This window comes from Centruroides vittatus, unplaced genomic scaffold (assembly GCF_030686945.1).
Source record: "Centruroides vittatus isolate TY-2023 unplaced genomic scaffold, ASM3068694v2 contig_193, whole genome shotgun sequence".
Classification (NCBI taxonomy): domain Eukaryota; kingdom Metazoa; phylum Arthropoda; class Arachnida; order Scorpiones; family Buthidae; genus Centruroides; species Centruroides vittatus.
Genome location: NW_027121185.1, coordinates 454,673 through 467,906, shown reverse-complemented (window position 1 = coordinate 467,906; position 13,234 = coordinate 454,673). Strand labels below are relative to the sequence as shown.

At 33.0% G+C, this 13,234-nt stretch overlaps 1 protein-coding gene across 2 annotated transcripts; it reads left to right on the top strand.

The window, feature by feature from the left end:
• Positions 1-3,646: 3,646 nt before the first annotated feature.
• On the top strand, positions 3,647-4,934 carry LOC136970393 (uncharacterized). Of its 2 annotated transcripts, XM_067264833.1 has the most exons (3): positions 3,647-4,270; positions 4,367-4,474; positions 4,550-4,934. In XM_067264833.1, exons 1-3 carry the CDS (start codon positions 3,839-3,841, stop codon positions 4,781-4,783), a joined length of 774 nt encoding a protein of 257 aa, XP_067120934.1. In that variant the 5' UTR covers positions 3,647-3,838; the 3' UTR covers positions 4,784-4,934. The 2 variants fall into 2 exon arrangements, with proteins under 2 accessions (XP_067120934.1, XP_067120932.1); XM_067264831.1 differs by having other exon boundaries at positions 3,651-4,474.
• Positions 4,935-13,234: the final 8,300 nt, after the last annotated feature.

Here is a 13,234-nt window from a genome sequence, read left to right as displayed (position 1 = left end):
TACTAGCAACTATGGTGCCGTCTTCATGAAAGCATTAAAAAAGTATGGTAACTTAAAAAGTATGATAACTTTTTTATTTTTCATCTCCGGTCCAAAAATAGGGTACCGTTGAACTTGTCTCGGTCCCGAGTTCAAATATATAATCAAAGTCCTAAAATTCCATAGGTGGTAATCTATAGTACACCCTAAATATATAAATATTTATATAAATTGAATGTTTCTCTTAATAACCAAGAGAAAACATTAGAAATTATCGTATATTTTTGAGTGCTTTTGGCCTGTCCTGTAAGGTATATGGGAAACTTTAGTAAATATATATCATAGGGATTACTCCTGGCCTATGATCTGTTTTGCTTGTATAGGAATGGTCTATAACCCTCCCAAGATACAGTGAGTGGTAAAATCATAAAAATTATAAATTTACAATCTTAACATTTCAAAATTACATACAAAAATCATCGCAAATTAAATAAATTAGTTTAATTATGACGACGAGATGCATGAGTTTAATCAAAATGATGATGAAGTTTAAATATAATCAATTTCATGGCATCTAGTGATGAGATGATGCCACGTGTACTTATACAAAAATTTGAATTTTTCGTTCGGTTAATGACTTTTACATATTTTATGCTTAAAAATGATTAATATATCAAATATCTCGATTAAATTCGCACGCTTACCATCAATGGTGAAGCCATTTTTTCTTTAATTTTGCAAAAACCTCCTTCTAGTCAGCTTCCTCGACTTCTACTTCCACATCCGCTACTAGATGGCGGTTTTAAATATTTTAAATTCATAAATTTCTTATCAGTTATAATTAATTTTAATATTAATCTAATTTTATTAACTTCTATAACCAGCGTAATAATAAAATAATACTATTATTACAATTCGTTTCAATCTTTTGTTTCCCGGTCCGATAATGACATAACGCATTTTCCCCATCGATAATCTTGAATTCTTAAAAACTGACTTTGATAATTGATAAAAATAATATTAATATTAATAACTTTAATAAAATTAATATTTATCGATTAGTAATTAATTTTTGTAAATCACAAATTAAACCATTTCGTGTTTCATTACTGTTCGTCAGATGGCAGGAGTAACCTGAATAAGGTCTTCAAAGTAAAATAAAAATAATTAAAAAAAAAAAAAAACAGTTTGAACTGAATCAAATTTATTTTTTCCTTTATAAATATTTTTAAAGCATAAATGAATAATATTCATAAATAAAACTTCAATCTAAAATAAATGTAATAATTAATAAATTTTAAAAATCTTATGTGACGTCATATTACCTTAGCAATAGCTTAGTTTTAATAAATTACTTAGTTGCTACGGAAAATCAAAATGGCCACTTTTGAGATTTGAAAAAATTTAATTGAAATTTGTATATAAAATGTTACTGTATTAAAAATTTTGTTATTAAATTAGAATATATTACTTTTTGAATTAATTTCTAATTAAATTTAAACGAAAAACGTTATTTTTCTTTTATATATTTTTGTTTTACTATATTCCTGTTAGGCCTAACCATAATTTCATGAATTTTTTTTTAAATTACAGATTAATGAAACATCAAAAAGAAGTGATGAATGATCTTCAAGTAAGCATATTTTATTTTCATATAAACAAAGAACATGACATTTGACAGATCAAAATTTAAAAATATGGTATAAACATTTTCATATTTCTCAAAAAGTATTAAGACTTTTAAATAGCAACTAATCTGATTACATATATCTATAAAAATTAATAACTGTTTTAGTTTCCATTACTAAGAGAACACAGACAAACTATATATTTGTAGACATATATAGAAGACAGATATACAATAGACTCTCAATATAGTGAATGATGTAGATCAGTTCACTATATCAAGAGTACACTATAGCCTACATACAGGATGTTACAAATACAGTGAATCTGTCCCATAACTTGGGAACGACTAAAGATAGGATGATCAGACTAATTATGGCCAAACGTGGGGCAAGGAAATTATGGGGATTCTAAAATTCAAAATCTAAAGTAGGGTCAAAACGATGCCATCGGAAAGTATTTGAAAACCTAAACAATGTTTACGTTGGGGTTACAAACAATAGTAAATTTCGATAATTTGTGCCATTGTAAAGTAAACATAAATATGTAAGTCATGAAAGGTGGAGAAGCAAGCATTGTAAACACGGTGCAACAGTGCTATACTGTTAAAGATGGCCATACTGACAACACATGCACATGGCTGTAATATGCCGTTATGGAAGGTAACAGTGGTAACATGTCATGGTGTAACATACACGTTTAAAATAATGTCCACCCTCCCGAACCTTCTAATGAAGTATTGAGTGTCTGCTTGCACATATCGTAATTTCGGAAATTGATGCTGTGTCTATAACTAATTAAACCAATATTGAGATCAAAATTTTAGTTTAGTACAGCCCGACTGGGAGTAATTTGAGCAAAGAGCTATAAGCACATGTACTGGCAACAGTTGGTCTTGTTTATACGTTGCTTGCCTGCTTGTCGGCTTTTCCTGACTTACACGTTTATATTATCTTTTCTCATATTTTCCGGTAGCACCATTTTTGACCTAAGGATTTTGGCGATAAATCTCCCCATAGAACCCAATAATAAGGGGATCCCAAAACATACACTCACCAACTTTTGGACATATATAGCTCGATTGCACTTTGTTTATCCGTAATTAGTCCGATCCTCCTAACTTCGGTTATTTCAAAGTTATAGGAGTGGCTCGCTTATTTGTAACACGTTTATATACAGGAAATATATAGATATAGATTGGCTATGTATCAATGTAAGTTCTGTACATAAAGGTAGAATTTTGTACACCAGAGTTCATTATGTACAAAATTCTAATCATTAAGTACGTTATGTGAAGTTTTTCTTCCAATTTTTCATACGGAAAGTACAGAAAAATTCATAAAATTAGAAAAAAAATGTAGAGTATTGATAGGAATATGCTATTATATATTCAAACCTATAAGCCGAATAGATAAATCATGCTTAATAATAAATTTGATAAGCACGTCTATCTGTTGAGGGAGCAAAATAAATGTTGATAGTAGCAAAACATAATTGTCTGAAAGTAAAAAAGATAGTAAATTTGAAACTTCATATCATTATTTTTGTTTTTGTTAGTTATTTAATGTGGAATTTGTTAAAAACGTCCATAACACGTACCAAAAATAAAAATAAAAATCCATTTAAAAACTCGATATTTTTCACTTCTAATTGATATTCTCACTAATTACAATGAACAATCACATTATATATCCACTTTCATGCTTAATTTGTAATTATTTATGCTAAAGAAATAGATAAATGTTAATATAGAGCCTATATACACACTTCAGTTTATAAATTCTACCGTATTTATATGCTTATACATAAAAATTATCGAGAAAATTGCGTATTTCTTTCATATAAAATAAATTTAGAAGAGGTGAGGTTCAATAATATTAAATTATTGATATATTATTGTTGAATATTATTATTCTAATTGTCAAGATTTAATTCTTAATTATCTTTGCACAGATTTTTAACTTTAACTTTAATCTTAGTTAATTAAAACATGTTTAATTAGGAATTTTTGACATTGCTCAATAGACTTAGTGCCTTATCTACAGTTATTTTTTAAAATATTAACAGTTTTTATTGTTCCAATAGTAGTATTTCAGATTGAAACACTATTAGGTTATTGGTTACTCTGTATAGAAACAATGAATCAGGCAATCACGTGGGAAATTTAGATATAATTAAAATCGAAATCGTCTGTTGTAGAATACATTAGACAACTTCAAAAGGAAATTGTAACATGTCGACTATATACGAGAAAGTACTAGAAAGTGAACGTGTAGGGAATACCCTAAATAATGAAGATATAGAAGAAGCAGTACAAAACATTAGGGATATTTACAAGAACATTCGTAATACAAGATGTCTACCTGCCATCAATTACAATGAATCACGATTCAGATGCGCTTACGTCTATTACTTTGCAGGTTGTCACACTTCGTCCCTCGTAAGTGAGTTGTCCAAATTCAGTTACCAACATAATAATAAATACCAAGAGATGATGCTATATTGTAGATCTTCTCTGAACGTTTGCAGTTTGGGTGGAGGACCCGGTTGTGATTTGGTTGGTTTGCTGTACGCTAGATATTTTAGTGGTGGTATCGTCTACACCAGCGAGATACGTTGTACAGTGGTAGATTTGTTCGGTGGTTGGGGGGAATCACTGGAACACGTACGTCAGAGCTTCTTGAATACCATAGGAAGTGTGTATCAGAAAATGAAGGTCTTCGAATTCAATCTTCTTGAATCTAACCTATGCAATCCGCAGGTTGAACCGGGTGTAAAGAAAGCTATAAGAGAGGCACACATCATAACTATGGTTAAATTCGTGTCCATAATCCCCTCCAAGAAGTACGAAAATATGAAATGTCTAAAGGTAAATTGCCTGATTTTTAATTTAATTAGATTTATTCCTCTGTAGTAATTAATTATTATTATTATTATTCCGTAGAGAATCTTTACTTTTATGAAGAGAAGATCATTTATAATTTACTTGGATAATCTTCAAGGTGATTTATATGATAAAGTTGTGGAGGAAGCTGAAAATTGTGGACTGAATATGATATGGAGATCGCAGAGTTACAGAAGTCCTGAGGAGGAAAAAATAGTGTTTAGCAGCAACACCCTGAAGGTGAAAGCTTTGAAGCAAACGGCAATCGACGTAGTTGTGTGGCAGAAGACATGATTGACACTTTTATTATTTTCATATAAACACAATTTACTGTTTAATGTACCCTTCGTAACCATGATTATACGTCAGCCTTTTACGATTGGAAGCACTATCGCTTTGTACACGGGACATGCAATCAGTGTTGCCAAGTCCTTAACAAGTTTTCCCCTATTTTCCCACTGGATTAAGCCAACGTCCCCAAGATTTTCCGTTATTTGATAATATAATCTTATGAGACGTAGGTTATATGCAACGCGCGACTGTATTTTTCTAGAATGTTTTAATTTTGGTTACAATGTAGAAACACATAATTTTTTTATGAATTTTAACATTTATTATTCATTGTTTTAACATTAACATGGCTCCGAATTTAATAAAATATTAATAATATTGTTCTGTTTTATTTTTTTCTAATTACACAACACTGAACACTGTGCTCCCCCTAAGAAATATGCGATTCCTGGCCAAAACCTTTTGGTCACTGAAATCCCTGCCATCTATGATCTAATGGTGGATCTATCATATCACGTGCTCCCAGACACGCCCTTCTGTCATATTTGTTTCTGACATCCAAACAAAATAAAAAAACAAAACTGAAAAAATACAAATAACTAAAATCAAAAAAAGTAAATCCTAAACAGAACAATCAACAACTGCAGATAAAATGGGAACAATAAATAATTAATCATTATTAAAACACAGGCACGTGCTTTTACGTACAGTACATTCGAATATAAAATAATCCACATTCGATTACACTCATAGTGAGCGCCAGAGAAATGAGATGGACTGAGGCCAAATAAAAAAATATACATGTCTCCACCCTCGCCGAAAGTCGTAAAAATATAAATAAAATCGATAAAACAAAGAAAACACTTTTTTTGCCATTTTTTTTAACATAAAAGTCTTAAATTTTTGGACCCTTTATATTCAAAGCCAGAGTAAAATTGCCCTACTGTCCTGTTAGGTCCGCTTTCTTATATCTACATTCAAACCTCGATGTACCGTTCATCGAAATATGGCGCTAGACCGAAGTAATTCAAATAGCAAGGCCTTTACATAAGTTTGAGATATGAGTTTTCAAAGCCTCACAATCTCGTTTATAATATATCTCATAAAGCACTCGTGCTTTACGAGATGGCGCTATATAGAGGTTTGACTGTAGGTTAAATATATATATTCGAATACACCCATAGACATTCGTAAGCACTCATAGGTATGTACTGTACAGAAATAAGATGTATTTATACACGTACAGAGGAGCCTTAATATAGTGATCGCCGAATATAGTTAATAATTGGTCGGTGTTTATTTATTATTTTTGCTTTAGCTCAGTTCTTTGAGAGTTCATTGTACTGTACTGTACCTCTACTTGTATATTCAGGAGTCTCACGATTATTTATAATAAATTACCAAAAATTTAATTATACGGAAGCATGATCTATGATATTATTAATTGATAGTGATTATACCAATTATCAATCATTCTATTCTTTCTCAAATACACAAAAACACACGAAGAGGGTCTTCCAATAACAATAAAACCGGGAATAATGGCGCCCAGAAGAATTAGAATAACATCGTGAGTAATTAAGCACCCCGACGCAAATATTCATGCCTTATAAGTGTTTCTATTATGGACGATGAATGGCGTATGAAATCACGTCTCCACTCGTTACAAAAGGGTGTGCCATAAGGCCAGGCGTAGGAAGCGATGTAACATATAGGCCTAACACTCTCCCTATTGTGAAAATTAACTATTAATTTATAATTATGTTGATTTAATAAATTAAATCCAAAAAAATTTTGAAATTTACTGTATTTATAAGTAAAATTTCATTTTTTTTTTTCTTTCTTTATTTAGAAAGTGCATCACCCAAAACCTGATGAAGATTAATTAATGGATTATTTAAAGCAAGAGTAAAAGTAACTTTTTAAATATCCTTGAAGGGTGTCCCAAAAGTCAGTTCACCGTTAAAAAACCCGAATTTTTTAATCTTTATCAAATATACACCTTAAGTAGTACAAGCTCAGTAGGTTTTGTTACTAAGCTCAAAGTTGAACACGCTTAACTGACTTTCGGGCACCTGTATAAGCTGAACACCAATTAACTTTAAACTAGCAAACTTAACACTTTACGAAGAAATAAAGGCCAAACTTTGTAATTATATGTGAATATTTCGTGTTAGAAAGTAGACAGACACTTGATTTATCGACATAAAACTAGAACAACAAACTACAACGTCATTCTCCACCCCACAACAGAGAATTTATTGCATACTTATCAGTTTTGCATGCTCACTTATGAGCTTCGACATGAAAATTTTCATGGTATAAGCCGGTTTTTTTTCCTCTTTTAATTAAGGGGTACTTTCCTCTTGTAAATGAAACCTAACACGTCAAACACCCACCTTCTCTTCCATTTTATAAATCCACACTCAAGTAGAGGGTTATTTACTACCTGACATTATGAATGTTTTATATACCTGTCACTGCAAATTTATAAGGATAAAATAATGTTGTCCATGTCTGTTGCGTTAATGTTAATGTGTATATATAAAGATATATATATAATATTATATATATATATATATAATTAATCTACGATCTATAATTCAAGTAACACGGAAAAGATGAAAGCACTGGCATTAATTACTCTCCGTGACTCGTAAAATGTGCATTGTTCGAAGTGTTAACTGCCTGAAAAGCTGGGTTTAGTGCTGGATAACACTTAATTTACGAGGCAATTACATCAGGGGTATAAATTTTCAACATGGATCTGTATCTAGAGAGACTGATCGTTACAAGAAGGTAGAATTTTTCCCCCCGCTTTGATAATTGTAAATTTGTCAAAAAATCAGTGTAATTTGATTAGATTCTCGTGTCATCTTCAATGTAATCTAATTGAAGCGTTGTTGTTTCCAAGAAAAATGCTTTTCTTTCTGGTTCTTTTCTTTACGGAAGCTAGAATTCCTAAGGGGTTTTGTCTTAAATTTTTAAAATTTCAGATAAATTATCTGTACTGTACATATCACTAGTTTACTTAGCTCCTTTCATCTAATAGAAGATTCTCTTGTAACAATTGACAATACTTTCTCTTCCCGTGCCACAGAATTATCCTTTTCATGAATACAATGAGCTTATTTTGTGTAGATAAACAATAATAGGCATGGTCATTCCCTCCACTTTCTGGAAAAATCACCAGCCAGCTGCACTCGAGAGAAAAAGTCAACAACAGAACTGTCATCTCCCCTCGAGCTCCTAAAAAGTGAGCAAAATAACTGTCATCTCTCTCATTTCTCGGAGTAGAAATCAACAGGATAAATGCATTCCTGCTAATACTCTCACACATAAAAAAGATGTACGATACAATACTATACCACGAGCAGGAGACGGACGTATCGTCGTGTGAACATCCTATTGAATTATTATTCGGAAATATAAGCTTGAAACTTTAACTAACGATAATGAATCGCATATCAACTGCTGTTTCAAACAGAAAAGCATCATTAATGTCTGTGGATTCAAACCAACACAGTTTATCCGCAGAGTATAGAAGATTTTTAAGAAGACGCTATTTAAAACTAACTTTATTGATGATTTCACAGAGATAACTGCAGAATTTAGTGTAAATTAATGATTAAAAAAATACAAAACAAATTATAAATCCAGTACAGTTTATCATATCTGTTGTGTTAAAAAGGTTCAAATGTGGACTAACAGGTAAACTCACTTTTATATACACTCTCGATATAACGAATACGATAAACCGAAGATGATATTAGACAACTACAGGACGAATAGAAAGTTTGATAAGTGATACAAAGATTCCACAATGTGTTTAAATATGAGGAAAACAAACACCATACTTCCCATCATAACACTTGAGTAACACGTGTTGAGGTTATCACGTGGTAGGAAGTGGAGTTTGTACACGTGACAACCTGAACACATTTAAAAACGTGTTTCAGACTAACGAAACCCTTAACAAGCAATGAAATTGTTTATATATTTAATTATACTGTATATTTGTGTTCATTAACGTTACAGCAATGCTGAATAGGAGTACAGTTAAGATCAGTCTGTCAGTATCAAATGAAAGTGCAGTTTTAACGAAAATATTTTCATTGGGTAAACATTTTTTTTTTTTTTTTTTTTTTTTTGAGCGAACAGACCTATGGAAGTGGGGTTTTGGTGGCGGTAAAACTGATCATGCCCAGACGGTAAAATTTGGAAGTTAACACCCTATCTCGGAAACCATGAAAGAAACAGAAAAAGTAAATTATAAGTTTCAGATCTTGGTTGCTTGTTGTTCTCTATTATATGTATTTTCTTAGCATAATGTTGCCGTTGAGAACATATCACACAGGGAACACTTTCAGAGGAAAAGGTTAGTTTATTGGTGTGAATTGGCGGATATGCATTTCGGGCGTAACGCCCCTCTTCAGTCCTGAGATAGTGACTGTTAAACCGACATGACTCGTAGGAAGGTATACACGTAGTTAAAAAAGAAAAAATGAGAGCCAAAACTCTTTTGCTCCACTTATATAACATATCAGGATAGTATAACATGTTCTGTAGGGTTTGCTGTGAAATAATTCTGATGAGATGTACAGAGAACACAGATACGATCTGAGAGGTTAAAATGAAGTGAGTCAATAACCAACCACCAATAAACCAACCTTTTCCTCTGAAAGTGTTCCCTGTGTAATATGTTCTCAACGGCAACATTGTGCTAAGAAAATAAATAGAAGTTTCAGAGTTTCATCGAATTAGTAAAGAACATGACATTTCATAGAAACGAATGATGCAAAGGTTGGAAATTAACACAGAATGTTATAAACAGCTGAGCATATATAAAGCATAGAGTTTTATTATGTGGGCACGATACCGTTGCTCTTCCTGTCTTGGTGGAAGGTCTCCGGAAAGAAGAATTTGTGATGGCCTCGAGCTTAGTAAAGAGGGACAAACGACTACTCTTCTTAACGAACCAATTTGTCGACTCGATGTAAAGATGTTACCCTATGCCAGGGATGGCGAACCTTTTTGAAGTCCATGTGCCATATTGTAAGCATACTTAGCTTTAAAGATGTTAATGCGTGCCAAAGTCGTAGACTTCGAAAATGATATTTAAAGAAATTAACGAATACGCTTTAATTCGAATAAATGTAAAAAATCTGATTGAAAAAAGGATGATCAGGTGATAAACAAAAAAGATGATTGAAAAGGACAGAAATCATATGATACATTACTTGCCAGATGATTTCTCTGACGTGCCACTTTGGGCACGCGTGCCATAGGTTTGCCACCCCCTGCCCTATGCAATTGACGATTTACATTTTCTACTGTAACTGGAAAAATGGTTTTGGTTTTTCTTCTGTGTTACGACCTATTTCTGACACGAGTCCTGGATTTTTCTCTATTATATCGCTAACAGTTCATTGGAGCATTCTTACTAGTTTCACAAAGGTAACACCCATCAGCAGAGTACGTTGTATTCGGAATGCTTCAAGTGGATGAGTCAAGTGGATGCTTCAAGGACGAGTGGCACTGCTAATGGCATTCTTCGTAGAACGAGCAATTATTTATTGTGATATGGTCAGAATGCCGAGATGCAATTTTTAATCATATTTTAAAAATTTATTTAATTTAAAATATATGCTCTCCACCTCAAATTAGTATTACCTTGCCCCTGTGCATCGTACTTCTCTTGTTAAATTACGGCGCCAAAACTATAACAGCGCCATTCTCTCTCTCCAAAAGTACCCGCCGAAACTCTCAGTGCCTCCTGCCAAAAACGTCCTTTTTAGAGACAACAGAATGAATGAAGCCGAACAAGTAGACTTCTAATGGTATAATAATACAGTAGAGTGTCTGTAATCCGACATAAATGGGACCGGTGGTGTCGGATTACCGGATTTTGTGTGTACTTACGTACTGTACAATAAAAAATTCACTTGGTTCACGATTGTGACTGTTTTGCCCATCGCAAGTGCAACAACAACTAGCGACTGACAATACACATGTACTGTAAAGGTAAAGAAGTTTCACAAAGTACAAATAATTTTGAATAAATGCAAGGTGATATTTCAATAGATTATGGTGTTACAAAGTAAGGCTTTTTATCCTCGTCAAACAGAACCTTAAAAAATTGGTATTGGTTGGTATACGGAACACGTAGGCGATCTGCAGAGGGGGACGCATTCCATGAGGACTTTTCAGGGGTAACTGGCTCCTATTCAAGACGTTACAGACGTGGAGAAAACCCGAAAATCTCCACGTGGCCAGTAGGCGCGAACCCACGACTGAACTCTCAGTGTTCAGGGAACGAAACCGCTTGGCCACTGGTGGACAAAATTATTTGATAACTCAACATTTCTGTATTTTTAGGTCATTTTTGATTTGGTTTGTGTATGAGCGAGGAAAGAATATAATCCACGTCTTTCACAGCTTTTACCTTCAGTGAAAATTGTACCGGTGGATTTATCGAAATGGTTTCAAGAGAAGCAGAAAACCACGGTTTAGCACCGGTTTTTCTACGTAAATCATGTCAGCATGTAGAAGAGAACTTCAATTTTTCTAAATACGAAGTACCCGAAGAATCATTGGAAGTGACTTCAGTAATTATGGTCGTCTGGAAGAATTATTAAAATTTTATTTCTAATTTCTCTCTAGCTTCAAACGTAAAAACAAATAATTAATTTGGGCATTCGCAAATTAAACTGAAATTGTTCAATTGAAATTAGTTAAAAATGGAATCAGATTTAAAAACAAAAATGCGAAATTTATACCAAAAATGAAATCTTCGAAAGCTATACCGAAAATGTACAGTAAAATTCAAGTTTAACTTTTTATATAAGAGATTTAATGTTTTTATTTAAAAAGTATTTAGAATATTTCAAATAGTACTTATACAGGGTAAAGTTCAAAAGAATAACGTACAGTACTTCAATATGTGAAGTAGCCTTTACAATAAGTAGTCTGTTGAAGCTTTCGGCGTAATACTCACCCTATGAGTATAACCTTTATCCCCTGGCTCTCAAATGTAACACGAATCCACCAGTGTCTGAGTGGATAAAACCATTGAACATGGGTCGTGGGTTTGCTTCTGGTTAACGGGTTGGCCAAGTGGAGTTTTCCGGGTTTTTCTTCGCGTTTGTAACACCTAAATAGGGGCCAGTGTCCTTCCTGGAGGCACCGCTAGGCAGATCGTAACCAAATAAACCAAACCGAACGAAAAGTAACACTTGCAAATAAATGAAAATTACAAATTTCTTTGTTGCTTTCTAGTGGTTCTGAGTTCGATTACCTTTCTATTCTCTATGAGAGAAAAAAAAAAAAACATCATGAGATATGGCTGCACATGACATAGTTAAGATGCGTACGATTAACATTCGGGACAAATGAATATTAATTTTTCGGTGACAAAATTCTTAATTTCCACTTGGCAATTTTGAATACTGACAAAAACAATAGCATGTGGCCATAAAAATTGTTGACAGAAATTGCTTTATTTTTCATTTTCACTCTCCCTTCCTAAGAAGGGCCTTTTTAATCATACCCATAATGGATTCGGCCAGACCCACAATGGAGGCAGTTGGGCCTCTACACGTCCGGGACAGACTACCCAAAAAAATTCATAAGGTTGCTCTCCCGGAATAGATCCTGGATCACTCAGAGCGATGGGAATCCTACAAGAATTACTAATTTGCATTATAATGGATACATATGATTTACGAGTGCATACAGCTCTAGTCTATTGTACCACGACTTGTCTTGCAAATATAGTACAGTACAAGTTGATGGACTTCCACTAAATTTAGTGGGAACTGAAGTTTGAACTAGTGAAAAGCGTGTCTATGAATCGGCAACAGTTCTGGTAATGCCCGAGAATTGACTGGTGTGGGATAACTGGACGTGTCTTAAATAGCGAACGGCCGGATTACCGAGATTGCACTGTATTCGCATCTTTGTCGATGCATTAAACATTTTTGTTAAGTGTTAAACTGTCACTTAACAGAAGAAAACTTAGCAATTACAAAAAAATCAAACATACAAACTCATTGTTAAACTAAGCCGTGAATTAATTCATTCAATAAATAAGCTTGCGTGAAAAATAATTTCGCGAGTTACGGGTTTCAAAACCGAATCAACGTACTGTACGTATCAGAATAAATTTTATCGAAACCAAACCGAAAACGGTTTAAATTCCGCTTATTTTTTTAATCGAATTCAATAATCTCAAAATCGCACATGATAACATTGTTTACGGTCGATTGTGACTTATAAATCACGTGATGAAATTAAGAATAAATTGGATACGGTTTTGATTTTGTAAATACTTTAGACGCTAATAGACAGTGGATGCTATCAAAATGTACGAAGAGGTACTGGACAAAGAGAAAGAAGAGTTCAACGTGAGTAAAGCTGAAATAGAGAGGGCTTTGTTTGAAATTAGAAATGTTT